The 15,027-nt window shown below is 40.4% G+C and overlaps 2 protein-coding genes across 2 annotated transcripts; both read right to left on the bottom strand.

The window, feature by feature from the left end:
- Nucleotides 1-265: 265 nt before the first annotated feature.
- LOC114687220 (olfactory receptor 56A4-like) lies at nucleotides 266-2,595 on the bottom strand. The gene is made up of 2 exons (XM_028861926.1): nucleotides 2,347-2,595; nucleotides 266-955 (listed from the first exon to the last, which is right to left on the bottom strand). Exons 1-2 carry the CDS (start codon nucleotides 2,593-2,595, stop codon nucleotides 266-268), a joined length of 939 nt encoding a protein of 312 aa, XP_028717759.1.
- A 10,647-nt stretch (nucleotides 2,596-13,242) lies between these two features.
- On the bottom strand, nucleotides 13,243-14,203 carry LOC114687221 (olfactory receptor 56A4-like). Its single transcript, XM_028861927.1, has one exon. It carries the CDS (start codon nucleotides 14,191-14,193, stop codon nucleotides 13,243-13,245), a length of 951 nt encoding a protein of 316 aa, XP_028717760.1. The 5' UTR covers nucleotides 14,194-14,203.
- Between the last annotated feature and the right edge of the window lie 824 nt (nucleotides 14,204-15,027).

The raw sequence follows: 15,027 nt of genomic DNA, 5'->3' as shown, positions 1-15,027 counted from the left end.
TGGCTGAGTTATTGGAGGATCATGATCAAAGACAGTCAGAATGCAGAACATAGTGTATCCTTAAAGGTTGATTTAGCATATATTCATAGAGGGGAGTGCGGATAAACATAATAGTATTTCTGAAGTTGTAAGTTCAAGAGGAAAGTAGCAGCAGCATAAACATCATATTTTGTCCATTGTAGTATCCACATCAGACCAACAATAAAATATGCCCAGACTCACAATCACTTCCACAAAGTCCTTCTTTAGCTAATGTATCTCAGAACTAGTGCTTGAATAGTTTGATAATCCCCTGCTTGATTTCCTGAGTTCGTACTCCATACACAATGGGGTTAAGGGCAGGTGGGATGAGATGATGCAGAACATTGAGAAGAATGGGTACCTCTGAAGGTATCTTCTTTCCTGCCTTATTTGTGAAGATGAAGACCAGCAATAGTGTATAGAAGAACAGAATAAGGATGAGATGTGAACCACAAGTACTCAAGGCCTTGGTAACTGCACCTCCCGACTGCTGACACATAACAACCCTCAAGATGAAGCAGTAAGATAGCAAGATGAGCACCAGATCAGAACCTAGTAGGCACCAAACACTCACAAACTGATAGAGCTTATTTAGGTGAATGTCCCCACAGGAGAGCTTTGCTACAGAAATATTGGCACATATACAGTTCTCCACTACATTGCTGGCGCAGTAATTGAGTCTAGCAGCCAGAACTGGAGTGGGCAGTGTAGCTAGGAGATTGCGGAAAACAATAAAAATGGCTGCATTGATGACAAACTGGTCTGTGATGATGGATGGGTAGCGCAGGGGATGACAGATGGCCACATAGCGATCGTATGCCATGACCAGAAAGGTAGACGATTCCATAGGAAGGAAGGTATTCATGATAAACATCTGCAGGAAGCAGCCCACAAAGCTGATGGGTTTCATGTTGAACCAGAAGATGAGCAGGACCTGCCAGAATTATTATCATTCTCATAAATTCTGTGTATTGTCATCCTAGACTACCTGGCTTTAGGAAATTCATCAGGTGTACAGTTAAAAACATCCAAATCCTAAAAACCACTGGGATGATATCCAAATTTGAAATATTTTCTATGCCCATGTTGATCTAAAACAGTGGTTCTCAACCTCCCTAATGCTGTGACCCTTTAATACAGTTCCTCATGTTGTGGTGACCCCCAACCATAAAATTATTTTCATTGCTACTTCATAACTGTAATTTTGTTACTGTTATGAATCAAAATGTAAATATCTTATAAGCATGATATCTTATTTATTTTATTTTAGAATGCAATTCAGTTCTACATATCAGCCACGGATTCCTTTGTTCTCCTCCCTCCCGCCCCCATCCCCTTCCCCCCAGCCCACCCCCCATTCCTACCTCCTCCAGGGCAAAGCCTCCCTTGAGGACTGAGATCAACCTGGTAGACTCAGTTCAGGCAGGTCCAGTCCCCTCCTCCCAGACTGAGCCAAGCATCCCTGCAGAAGCCCCAGGTTTCAAACAGCCAACTCATGCAATGAGCACAGGACCCAGTCCCACTGCCTGGATGCCTCCCAAACAGATCAAGCCAGTTAACTGTCTCACCCATTCAGAGGGCCTGATCCAGTTGGGGGCCCCTCAGCCATTGGTTCATAATTCATGTGTTTCCATTCATTTGGCTATTTGTCCCTGTGCTTTATATCTTATAAGTGACCCTTGTGAAAGGGTAGTTTGATCCCCAAAGGAATTGAGACCCACAGGTTGAGAACCACTGATCTACAGAATCTAGTTTATACCTTTTCTCTAAGTCTAGAGACCAAGATTTTATTGTAAAAGCATTTGATATCCCTGTCTTCGGTTGATCTCCTTGGTTCTTAACCAATTCCAGTGGATTCTACCATCATCTAAGGATGCACATATCACAGGAGGATCAAAGATGGCAAGTCCAATGCTTACATTGGAACATTCTCCAATCCCTTCATACTTCAACTAATCTTCCCCAACATGTTTCCTATTGAAGTGAGCAAAATTGTGAGCAAAATTGTAAGCAAATTCTAGATCCCTTGGACAAAGGAGTAGGAAATTTCAGAGTCAAGGAGAGTATCTTTCTAATTGAGGAGAAATTTGAAATTTGAAATATCACTAACAGACATTAGGAGAGGAGTCATCATTTGGAAGACAATTAAAGATTCAAAAATCGGCATTAAGAATAAGAGGAGACACAGTTTGCAATTGAGAGGGATCTGGTGTGACACATTGACACATTGAGCATTTTTCTTCAGAAATGAGAGGACACACACACAACCAAAACAAAGAATTATCTAGCTAAAGATGAAAAATGAGTGGCCTGGGAGACTCTGACCTTGGGGATGACTGTGAGGCAGAGGATGACATCAAGCACAGAGAGGATGGCAAGCAGATAGTACATGGGCTCGTGCAGAGATGTCTCCTGATGGATGGTGAATAATAACACAAAGTTGGCCCCAAGAGCCAAAAGCAGTAGAGGAGCCAAGATAACAGATAACCAATGCTGTGTGTCCTGCATTCCTGGAAAGCAGATCATCAGAAATTCTGTCACCTGAGTCCCTGTGTTGTTGGGAGATGGTACCATGATGGCAGGTAAGGCTGAAAATAGCTGAAAAGAAACAGGCAAGAATGCAAGGGTTCCACTGTTTTATCAACAAGATTAATGTATGTCCATTTTTATTCTAATTGGACCTCACAGCTTTCTGTTGAAACAATTTCCATTAACACTCATGATTTCATAGAACAATAATAACTTCCTTCATGTAAGTTCTAAGCCCAGATAAGCTCCATAGTTTATACTCAGATGCAGCCACACTTAGAGGATATGTTTTGCTTTGTATAAAACACACTGAGCTTCACATATGTCATTTCTTTCCCTTAGAATACATCCTTTTGTTCCCGAATAATGACCTCCTTCTTGACCCATTCTTACTTGTACCAAAATCTCCATTCTTGGAAAAGACATTTCTTGTTAAGCATTTTAAACATCTCTCTTTTCTTTTGCACCCTTATGATCCTAAAATGGCCAAGTATGTTGTCAATAAAATATTAATCAAACTTCCATAGTCAGACTTACATTTTTTAATTTTAATTTGTTTTGAAATGTTATAGATAGAATCTTATCTTTTTATTATAGCACAGAGAAACACTAGCCAACTGGTGGAAGATGGGCATTCAATAACCCCACTGCAGATGTAGAGGTCTGTTAGATTATTGAAAGCACCATGTCTTTGACAAATATATTGTGTTATTTACTATCTCACTATTTTTCTCTATAAAGACTACTGTAACTGCTGCTTAACACTCAGGAACAAAATGTGAAAGAAACAGAGAGTAAAACATCATTTAATGATGAAACATACTTAGCTCCATGATACAGAGACACAAGTTGGGACTGAGATGGAAGCCTCTTCCCTGCCTGCTACCTTTCATAGTACCAGAATGTGGTATGCAGACTGCTGGGGAGAAAGGAGACCATTGTGAACTCTAAAACTATGATACCAACCTGACAAACAAGATGTGACCACTTGTACAATAGTGGCGTTAATGCTGTGGGGATAACTCACCGTCCTCTGCATTTGAGACCCACTCCACAGTAGAGATCCATACCTGCCATTATAAACCCACTAGGAGGGGACTTAATTCTGTTGTTTGAATAAACTGGCATAGCACTGAGTTACCTTTTAAAATACATGTTTATACCCATAGACACCACTCTCAACCTTAATCAGAGAAGCCCTTCTTTATAATGAACTGTGATGGAAGAAGAGACTTGCAGCTGCTTATGGTCCAGAGAATAAATGGTAGTAGGTTAGTGCTCAACCCTAAACAAGACATTGATACCATCTCCTCCAAGGCTCAGGGAACATTCTAAAAGAAGGTTCAGAAAGGTACAGGTATGAGTCAGAATATAGAGAGAAGGGCTGCTAAAGGACATCTTCTGGGCAATAAAAAGTCACTGCAAACACAGACTGTCAACAACTACAGATGACATACTAAATCTGCATAAGAAGGGGCCCATTAACAACTAGGCAGGGATGGAGCAGAGACCTAAGGGACTTTATCCCTAACTGCTGAACTGTTTACTCTGGATAGATAGCAAGAAAAGGAGAGTCGTTGCCTTCAGTTGTGGACCCACTGATGACTCTACTGAGTTCTGATGGACAGTCCCAACCCAACAGTCATATAGATGGCCCTAATTAAATGTGCCACACAGCAAAACCAAAAGTCATAAATCTGGGAAATGGGCAAGCAGGGAGGAAGGGGGCTTGATATGTGGGAAGATAGATAAAAGAAGATGGAAAGAACAACCATAATGCAATATATATGCATATTTATATAATATATTATATATATATAATTATCAAAGAACTAACTTAATAAAAATAATAGTGACTAGTGGTGAGAAAAAATAAAATGACTGAAGAGTGAAAAATCCATATAAAAACACACTTACCAACACTTTTGTGTATTTGAGTAGGACCAAAAACAATCTCTATGAAAAATATAGGTGAATATATAGGAAATAAGATTCTTAATATAAGAGATGACTAAAGGAATCACTAGTTTCTTCATTTTTTCTGAGAGGTGAAGTTGTTAAGCTGGGTTGCACTCTCCTCTGGAGAGGCAAACTCATCTCATATCTGGATTTTGGGAATGCTCTTTGGGGTGCTTATGATATATAATCTAAAAATATTCCAGTCAAGATTTAGAGATATTCCATTTTTTTTAAATACATACAACAGGATTCCAACAGCAGTTTTCTGATCAGTCTCATATCAATTGGCTGTTTCTCTGATTATCTTAAGTCACAGTTTTGACTGGTCTCTAGCCTTCCAATATGAAAGCACCCACCCTGGCTTTTGGGGAATTCTAGATTCCTTTTTCATACTCTTATTTCTGTCTTGGATTTATATTCTTAGCCACCTTTCTTAAGAGGATCAATGTACATAAAGACAGAAGACAAGATGGGTTTCTATCTTTCTTTGTTTCTGTCAGTGAGCAAGAATACAGACATGCCCTATGAACTCAGTTGACCCACACCCTGGCCTGCTCAGGTTCTTCTGACACCAATCATCCTTAGGGTCTTCACATACTAACATACACAGAATGTAATAACATCTTGAAATAAATAACAGAGTCAAAGGACAAACTTCAAGGATCACTTAACTTGGTTTTCTGATGCACAGTCCTGAAGTACTTACTAAGTTTTCTCTGCAGAACAAATTTGACTACTCCGTGGTCTGGGGACAATGTGTGGCTCCTCAACTTCTCACTAGCCCTGTGATTGTGACTTTGGGATCTGGATGCTTTTATATAAATAAATAAATAAATAAATAAATAAATAAATAAATAAATAAATGCAACAGTCATTCTCCAGTGGGTGGAAAGACACAGGTTTGGGAATGTTGCTCCCATGGGGTCCTGCTTCTCTGAAGATACACAGACACATCCAATGTAAATAATAATAATAATAAAAAAATAATAATAATAGATTTCTGCTTTAAACTCATGTATGTTCTCTCTGGAGATGACCAGGTACTACATAAGCTGCTGTGTATTGCTCCCAGTGGGAGAGAGTATCACTCAGGGACAGAGAAGGTGCATGGATGATTTTTAAAATTATTTTATTTTTAATTATGTGTATGTGGGAGTATTTGCACAAGAGTTCTATGCCCACAGAGGCCAGAGGTGAGTTACAGGGGGCTAAAAGCCATCTGACATGAGTGATGGAGCCAAACTCATGTCCTGAGCAAGAGCAGTGTGTGCCTTCAACAGCTGAGCCATCTCTCCAGCCTCAGTGACCAGGAAAATCTAAGGAAAAACTACATTGGGAATCTTTCTCACTCCTTTTAGAATAACCATCACCAAGGAAAAAGTAGGAAATGATGGTAATGATGCCAGGTAGCAGGGACTCTTATACTTTGTTGTTGGGAATATAAACTCCTCCTGCCATTATGGAAATTGGCACAATGGTTCTTAAAAGAATTAAAAATACAACTACCGTATATCTACCTCTATCACTTCCTAGTCTATGTGCTTAGGAGAAGGCATGATTCAGGAATGAGAACAGTGGTTTTTCCCGGTATGTAAAATGAGAAAAGCCTTGTTGGGAGCTAAAATAGTTGAGGCAGGATTAGGATAAGTCTGATGTTATTGATAGCATGCAGACATTTGAGAGGAGACAGTAATTTACTTCCCTAATGAGTTAATTAGGAGTCCTCCTCTCTACTCATAGCTGTGGTGGGAACTGAATCTCACATGGAAATGATCATCTATAAACAGTGACACGTGGCTTATATTTAGGGGAAACCTGGCAGAATTAGTGATTCAGGCTGCTAGATGGTAAAGGACTAACCACAGAGAATGAAAACTTCAACTGATGCTTATGTGGTCCCTCACCATTGCAGCAGGTGTCCTTTTGCAGCCAACTGTCTACTTGCGCTGCTGCCTCAGGAAGCTCACTCACTGGTCCTGTGCCTTCCATACAGGGATGCTGAGCATGGGGAGTAGCTGCCAGAAAAGCAAATGAAGAGATCTGAAGAGAGCCTTACTATGGCTGCTTTCCTGCTGCTCCGTGCTGCCTCTGAGAAGCACACTACAGAGTCTACTATGTGAAGTGTAGCAGATGCTTGGTCTGTAGAAGACAGAAGTGACAGAGGATGCAAGAGAGTTAGCAGTCTGTGTCCTGGGCATTTAATGGGTGTGGAGTGACAGTAATTGAGGAGAAGAAAATGTGATTTCATCTAGGACTGTGATTTCATGGAACATACAAGAGTCAAAATAGGAGGAAAATGTTTAGGAGAATGAAACATAGCTTTTGGTTGAGGTAAGAATATGTTCTATAGATAAACTACATGTCATTTTAAGGGACTGGGGAAGGATCTGGTGTGGTCTCAATCATACAGATAGCATATCAACCATCTCTGGTCCTGTTTGTAAGGTTTTTTTTGGGGGGGGTGGGGGCAGGACAGCACAGGTGTGGCCTGACTCTACAGATAACAGAGAGATCATCAGGCTACTAGGCTATCAACCACCTCTAGCCCTGTTTGTCAGTCAGGCGGATTGATCATACAGATAGCACAGAGGTTACCAGGCTATTAACCTCATACATTCCCAGCCTTCTGGATGAAAAACGGGTTATATATCTCTTCTTTCTTTGAAGAGACAACCCTGAGTGTTTAACATTCCTGGTTTCCCTAGTGCTTGTCTGTGAGGACAAGGACTTTGTGCCCTCTACACCAATGGTATAGGAGAGGCTGTACATTTAAATACAAAGAGAAACAGAGGGTTGAGGCACCCTAAATTTCATGGAATAGGAGAAGCCAGTGAGATGGCTCAGTAGGTAAAGGTGCTTTCCATGAGAGCTTAGTGATATGAATTATGTTCCTATAACCCACATAAACATGGAAGGAGATAAGTGGCTCCACAGAGTTGTCTGGTCCACACAAATGGCAAATAAATCATACATTCCCAAATAAATCACACACAGAAGCTTTTTCTTACTTATGAATGCCCAGCCTTAGCTTGACTTAGTTTCTAGTCAGCTTCCCTTAACTTAACTTATCCTGTCTACCTTTTGCCTCTGGGCCTTTCCTTTTCTCTTCTGTAAATCTTACTCTTTCTCCGTGGCTTGCTGTGTAGCTGGTGGCTGGCCCCTGGAATCCTCCTCCTCTGGGTGCTAGATCTTAGATCTCTCCTCCCAGTTTTCTCCCTCTATATATTCTCTCTGCCTGATAGCTCTGCCTATCCTTTCTCCTGCCTTGCTATTGGCCAGTTCTTTATTAGGCCATCAGGTGTGTTACACAGGCACAGTAACACAGCTTCACAGAGTTAAACAAATGCAACATAAGTAAAAGTAACACACCTTAAAATAATATTCTACTACACTATATTACAATATGGACTCCCATTCTATTATACATATGCATACACACACACACACACACACACACACATCACCCCTCATATAATTTCACTCTCCCATTCTATTGCATTCCACACTTTCTTAATATATCCTGGAAGCATTTGCTATATGTCTTTTATGTTTTATTAATCTACTTTACCCAGGAAGAAATAAAAAAGTGGATGAAATTGATACTGACCTGATGGAGCTAAAAAGACACTGAAGGAAGCACATCAAACATGAACAGAGAACAGTTTGGAAGATGAGTAAGCAACGTGCCTGTTCTAGAGGAACCGAGCCTCCAGACCTTTGGGAACATTATTGAAATTGCTGACTTTTACCTTAGCAGAAAGGGTTTCTGCATAGCACAAGTAAATGTTGTAAGCAAATGAGAGGAATCAATTTTTTTTTCATAGAGCCCTGGGTGTAACTCAGTGGTAGAGTGCTGCCTAGCATATGTAATGCTGTGGGGAAAGAAGGAGGGGGATAGAAAAAGAAGGGAGGGGAGAGGAAGGGAGAGAAGGGAAGAACAAAATGAAGAGGAAGGGGAAAGGGAGATAAAAGGTAGAAAGGGAAGAAAAAAATGGAGATTTCTCTTCTAAGTGACTAATCTGAGGTTGTTGCTGTTCATGAACAGGTGTGTGTGTGTGTGTGTGTGTGTGTGTGTATGTGTGTGTGTGTGTGTGTGTGTGTGTGTGTGTGGTGTGGTGTGGTGTGGTGTGGTGTGGTGTGTTCACATGTTGTACAGGTATGCTTGTCCATGAATGAGTATGTGAAAGCTAGAGGTTGGCATCAGGATGTCTTTGCTCAATCACTTCTTCATCTTCCTTTTTTGAGGCAGAGTCTCTCACACTGAACTTTAAGTTCACCCATTCCTACTAGAGTAAAGACTGACTAAAGAGCTCTGGACACTCCGACCTCTGCCCCAGTACTGGAATTACGAGCACATACAGCTTTTTATATGGGTTACGAGCATGTCAGGTTTTTATATGGGTTCTGGGGATCTGACCACACCTTGTGCTGGCTCAGCTAATATTTTACCCACCTGATTGTTTCCCTAGCTTCAAATCCAATGCTGTCTTTTCTTACTTGTGTAGTAGTACCAGGCTCAATGCAAGGACCCAGAGCATTCCAGATTAGATAGACAAGTGCTCTACCACTGAGCTACATTCACAGCCCTGTGGATAGACATTTATCCTTCATTGTGAAAAACATTGCATTTGTACTGAGTCTATCTCAATCATACTGGGAACCAACTGTCTAAAATGAGGCAAGGGGATTAAGATTTTAATGGAAGATTTTTAATAGAGTTCCAAGGCATAATACTATAAGCTTCAAATAAGCAAAGGATTTTGCTTATAACAAACAGGTCCCAGTAAGAGAGAGACTGTACTAGAGGTTGAGAATGGCACAGCAGGCAGGCCTGTTACCTGTGATGTGAATGGTGTATTAGATACAAAAGACCAGCTGCTCTTGAAGAATCCGGAGAAGTAATAAGCAAAGGAAAGTGAACTGAGGACTTTGGATTTAGAAATTAATTGCATATGTGAGTTCTCATTGAGAAACATGTCATGAATTAAGTATTCTAGGACTTTCAATCACAGAATAAGAAGGCAAATATTATCCTTTTTAGATGAGAAAACCAGAACTTATATTGAGATCAAAGGTGCCAAATTGATATGTCAGGGTTTACACAAAACTCAGCCTTCTTCCAATGGAAGAAGTCTTGGGTTCTATGGTAAATAAGGCTGCACTGAACTAAAAGTTACAGGAAATTTTTTAAGGTGCTTCTTGGGAATGTAATATATAAACATTATTATATAAATCTTTTCCTAAGAAACAGTCAAAGGAAACAAGAAATAAGATGTGACGTTTTATTTACTTTTATTCAACAAAAGACTCACAACACACAAAACATTTTATATAAAGTTGAGAAGATGGTTAAAGCACTTCACTCGGCATGGAGGAGCTTATATGGGCACACCCATGACTCTAAGATGCCAAATTAATTCCATCAGGAAATAAAGAAAGGTATCATGCACTGGATAGAGTGTAACAGAGGCTTAATTAAAAGATAGGCATATTTGTAAGTGAATACAGTTGTGTTGTATTTTTGTAAGAGAATAACCGCATATATACATAAGGCAACAATATAAACAGGTGGGGAATACAATCTCAGGAAAAAATAAACTAGCAACTGACTATGGTGAAGTGGATGGTAGAATTTCATATTTTGGTTAGAATCATACTTCGATGTTATGAAACAGAGAAAAAAGATGAAAGCTATTTGGGGTGAGACAAGATGCTATAAAAATGTTAAATTTACTTAGAAATCTCCTGAGAACATTTAGGTTATCCTAGATCAGCTGTGTCAAAAGCCATTCTCAAGTGCTTGAGCAAATAATACACAGGAAGTTCTCAATTACTATTCAAAAGGGGCCTGGCTGCTGCTATTTTAATCCTTGGAAATACCAATCAAGCAATATCTATTCTCTACCATTTGCAATATGACCAGAACTGCAAATTGTAGAATGCATCTATCCATATTCAGCAAAACCCACCAACTCAGATGCCTGCCTCACCTTCAAGTTGTGCGAATGACCAGCTGGGCTAAACACAAAGGAAAAAATGTACGGATTTAAGACAAGTAGCAAAGGGAGGGGTACAGGTGGTGGCTCAAATCCAATGGAACAGTCAGGACAACATGAAGTCAGGCATTGATAAGACATAGAAGTGGTATTTTAAAAAATGATAGAGTGTGAGGAATGATTATGCATCTGATCTCTAGGCTGCATGTGGCCTCTGCCTGGAGCTTTGCTCGGCCATCATCAGAGAGGCTTCCTCCTGTAGCAGGTGGGAGCAAATACAGAGACCCACAGCCAGACAATGAGCAGAGAGTGAGAAAGCTTGGAACACTCAGCCCTAAACAGGATGTGTCCATCAAATCCCTCCCCTTAGGGTTCAGAGACCCCTGTGAAAGAAGAGATGGAAAGAGAGTAAGCCAGGATGGAGGACAACAAGAAAACAAGACTTTCTAAACAGCACTGTTGATACACGTACGAACTCACAGAACTGTGGCAGCATGCACAGGGCCTGCATGGGTCTGCACCAGATGGAATCCTAGAGTTGAGAGAAGAAGTGAACACATGCTAACCCAGAAGCTATCTCCAATTGACAACTACTTGCAAATGAAAAATTAGTTTTCTCCAAGGGAGTCTCACTAGGAAAAAAAGTTCTTTTTTTTTTTTTTTTTTTTTTTTTTTTTGGTTTTTCGAGACAAGGTTTCTTTGTGTAGCTTTGCGCCTTTCCTGGAACTCACTCTGTGGCCCAGGCTGGCCTCGAACTCACAGAGATCTGCCTGGCTCTGCCTCCCGAGTGCTGGGATTAAAGGCGTGCGCTACCACCCTGCGGAAAAAAAAAAACATTCTTAAAGGTAGGCTGCATGCCCAGCAGTAGATGGATAGCCAACACAACATGAACTCAACGGCATCTTTGAAAGTTCATTGTCTCATAATGTTGTGTGTAGCTAGAGTTTTCCTGCTTTGCCCACAGTCAGGACAAATCTTTGTCACCCACCAGTCCCACAGTCGCTCAGACCCAACCAAGTAAACACAGAGACTTATATTGCTTACAAACTGTATGGCCATGGCAGGCTTCTTGCTAACTGTTCTTATATCTTAAATTAATCCATTTCTATAAATCTATACCTTGCCACGTGGCTTGTGGCTTACCGGAGTCTTCACATGCTGCTTGTCATGGCAGCGGCTGGCAGTGTCTCTCTGCCTCAGCCTTCCACTTCCCAGAATTCTTCTCTCTCCTTGTCCCACCTACTTCCTGCCTGGCCACTGGCCAATTAGTGTTTTATTTATTGACCAATCAGAGCAATTTGACATACAGACCATCCCACAGCAGTTGTGTCATGGCATTTTTTTACTCTTACAGGTCCTTTGTGTATATATTTTATGGCTTCCATCTTGTGTTTTTATGGGGCTCCTGTGTGTGTGATCATGTGTGTCTCTACATGTTTCTTGTACTTTTTCCTTTGGCTCTCTTTCTTCTATGTGTTTGTTTTCTCCTGTTTTGACTGGCTTTTATTTTATCTTATTTTATCTTATTATTTCTTAGATGACTGTTCTCTAACCAGAGACAGAAAGGGAGTGGACCTGGATGGGAGGGGAAGTGAAGAAGAGCTGAGAGTAGTTAGGGGAGGGGAAACTGTAATCAGAATATATTGTATGAAAAATATTTTTTCAATAAAAATAAAGTAAAAGTTTGATATAAAATAATAAAATCAAATGAGTTTTATAATGTTTATTCACTATTTACTTGCATATAATGTCACTTCAAATTAAATTTTAATTCAATTCAAAATAAATAATAAAAATTAGTGAGATCTTTCAAGGCATCATTCACAGCAGGAAACAGGAATGAGCAGCATTAGGGAGAATTAAGATATTTGACATGTAAATAGACACAAGCACTTTGAGAAACTAGAAACTATTGAAATTATGTTTACTCATTATATGACAAATGTAGTTATTATTTAACAAGTCCCTCTCACATAGATGAGGCCATAAACATACCAATAATTCCAGAATGCAAAAACCTTCAGGGCGTGGGTACAACAGAAAACAGGAACCAAGCTGAATCCAGTCCGCTCACCTCCCAGATCTTACTCACTTTATATTGTGGCTAACTTATACTGTCACATAGAGCTAAGCTTCACTATTCAGGAAGAGCCTTGTCAGGTCTTGTTTCAATATGATTGCTTAACAATTGAAAGCTTTATATGTAGATAACTGATAGAGCACTTGCCTCCATGTACAAAGTTCAGTCCCCAGCCCCGCACCAATCTTATCAACTAAACAATATTTTAAGACAGCCTACTCCCCAAATTTCTCTTTCTGATTGGATTTTATTGGCTATGAAAAGAAGACATGAAGTTGGGAGCAGGATGGTGAGGAGGGGAGACCTGAGTTGGAAGGAGTTGGGTGATATAATCAAAGCAAATTGCATACATATATGAAACTTGAATGAAATCTAAGAATCAGTCAAATTAAGTAAGCTTTATGTCCAGGACATGATTCTTACCCATATGTGACTGCTGCAGATCTTCAGGTGTGTCTGTAGAGAAATATTTGTCATTTACAAAATCATATTTTCTTTACATTCACATTGTATCAGTGAAGGTTTAGGGGAGGTAAGACTCAACATACCATGATGAACTTCAAGGAAAAAAATCCATACTTACTATGCAGCACTTAAATGTTTTATGCAATGCTAATATTGTTCCTGATTACCAATATCTATCCCCTAGGCCAGGTCTCATCTTACTTCTTTCAACCTCCTAAGCAGGTTCCATATTCCCTGCTTGATTTCCCTGGTCCTTACTCCATAAACAATGGGGTTCAGAGCTGGGGGGATGAGGTGATGCAGGATGTTGAGAAGAATGGGAACATCTGGGGGAATCCTCTCCCTGGCCAGGTTAGTGATGACCAGCACCAGCAGGACTGTGCTGAAGAAGAGAATGAGGATGAAGTGGGAACCACATGTGCCAAAAGCTTTGGCCACAGCTCCCTCAGCTTTGATCCTGAGCACAGCCTTCAGAATGAAAGAATAAGAAAGAATAATAAGGATGAGGTCAGAGCCCAGCAGGGTCCAACCTATGACAAACTGGTAGAGTTGATTAAAGGTGATGTCATCACAAGAGAGTTTGGATACAGACATATTAGTGCAGATGCAGTTCTTGATAATTTTTGCACAGTATCTCAGTTGGGAAGAAAGTATGGGGATAGGCATAGTAAGTATCCCATTTCGAGCTGCCACAAAGATGGCAGCTCTAGCCACAAACTGGTCTGTGATGATCGATGGGTACTGCAGAGGCTTGCAGATGGCCACATAGCGATCATAGGCCATGACCATGAAGGTGCAGGACTCCATCGTCAGGAAACTGTTCATGATAAACATCTGGAGGAAGCAGGCAGAGAAGCTGATGGATTTGTTGTCAAACCAGAAGATGGCTAGGACCTTAGGTATGACAGTGAGGCAGAGCACAATGTCCAGAAGGGAGAGAAGGCTGAGCAGGTAGTACATGGGCTCATGAAGAGAGGCCTCCATCCTGATGGTGATGAGAAGGGTAGCATTGGCCCCCATGGCCAGGAGGAAGAGGAGGCTGAGGGTCAGGGACAGCCAATGCTGCCAGGTCTGAAGGTTAGGGAAGCAGATGAGAAGGAATTCAGAGACCAGAATAGAGGAAGTGTTTTTTTGTGCTTCCATGTGTTGCCTTCTGATCGTGACTGACACCAGAAAACCTTGGGCTAGAACAGAGATAAATCATCTACACACTATGAATACCCACAAGGAGTTGGTTCATTTCCCAAATAATCACTAAAAAGTTGTATGAGGACCAATGAGCTGGCTCAGTAGGTAAAGACACTTGCTGACAATCCTAATAACCTGAATTCAATCCCTGGACCTACATGGTGGAAGAAGAGAACTGATTCCCACAGGTTATCCTTTGTCCTCCACATACATGTCATGCAGTCATGGGACACATCTCATCCCCACACATTTAATAAATAAATAATTTTAAAACCATAAGAGTGAACCTGGCATTGTCCTAGGTGCCCTCTATGAATTGACAGAAAAGCTGTATTTCCTATTTATGCTCCTTTTCATTTCTTTATACTCAATTTGATTAATAAATTATATTACCATCCTTCTGAAAATGGAGTGTCATTGTTGTTTAATTTCACAGAGGAAAAATCAAAGGCATAGGTAAGTAAAGATACTTTTCTAAATCACAGTGGTCAAAACATGAAATCTATAACTGTCACTATTACGTTTCCTGTCACTGAAACAAAATACTCAGGCCTCAAAGTTGACCAGCCATGAAGTCTTCACTCAACTATCTTTTTCCTTCTTCCAAGAGAAGGTACCACAGGCAAATCAGAAGCCAGGCTCAGTGAATTCACTATATTGTATCTGGTGACTTCATTGGAGATAGAGCCTTCACATGGACAGGAAAAATGACCTCAATAACATAAAAAATAGACTCTGTGTTAAGATATAACAACAACAACAAAAAAAACCCTAATGTCCCAAACAGTG

The sequence above is a fragment of the Peromyscus leucopus genome, chromosome 1, assembly GCF_004664715.2.
Source record: "Peromyscus leucopus breed LL Stock chromosome 1, UCI_PerLeu_2.1, whole genome shotgun sequence".
NCBI classification, from domain to species: domain Eukaryota; kingdom Metazoa; phylum Chordata; class Mammalia; order Rodentia; family Cricetidae; genus Peromyscus; species Peromyscus leucopus.
Note: the sequence above shows the minus strand (reverse complement) of the source record. Positions and strands in the feature narration are given on the sequence as shown.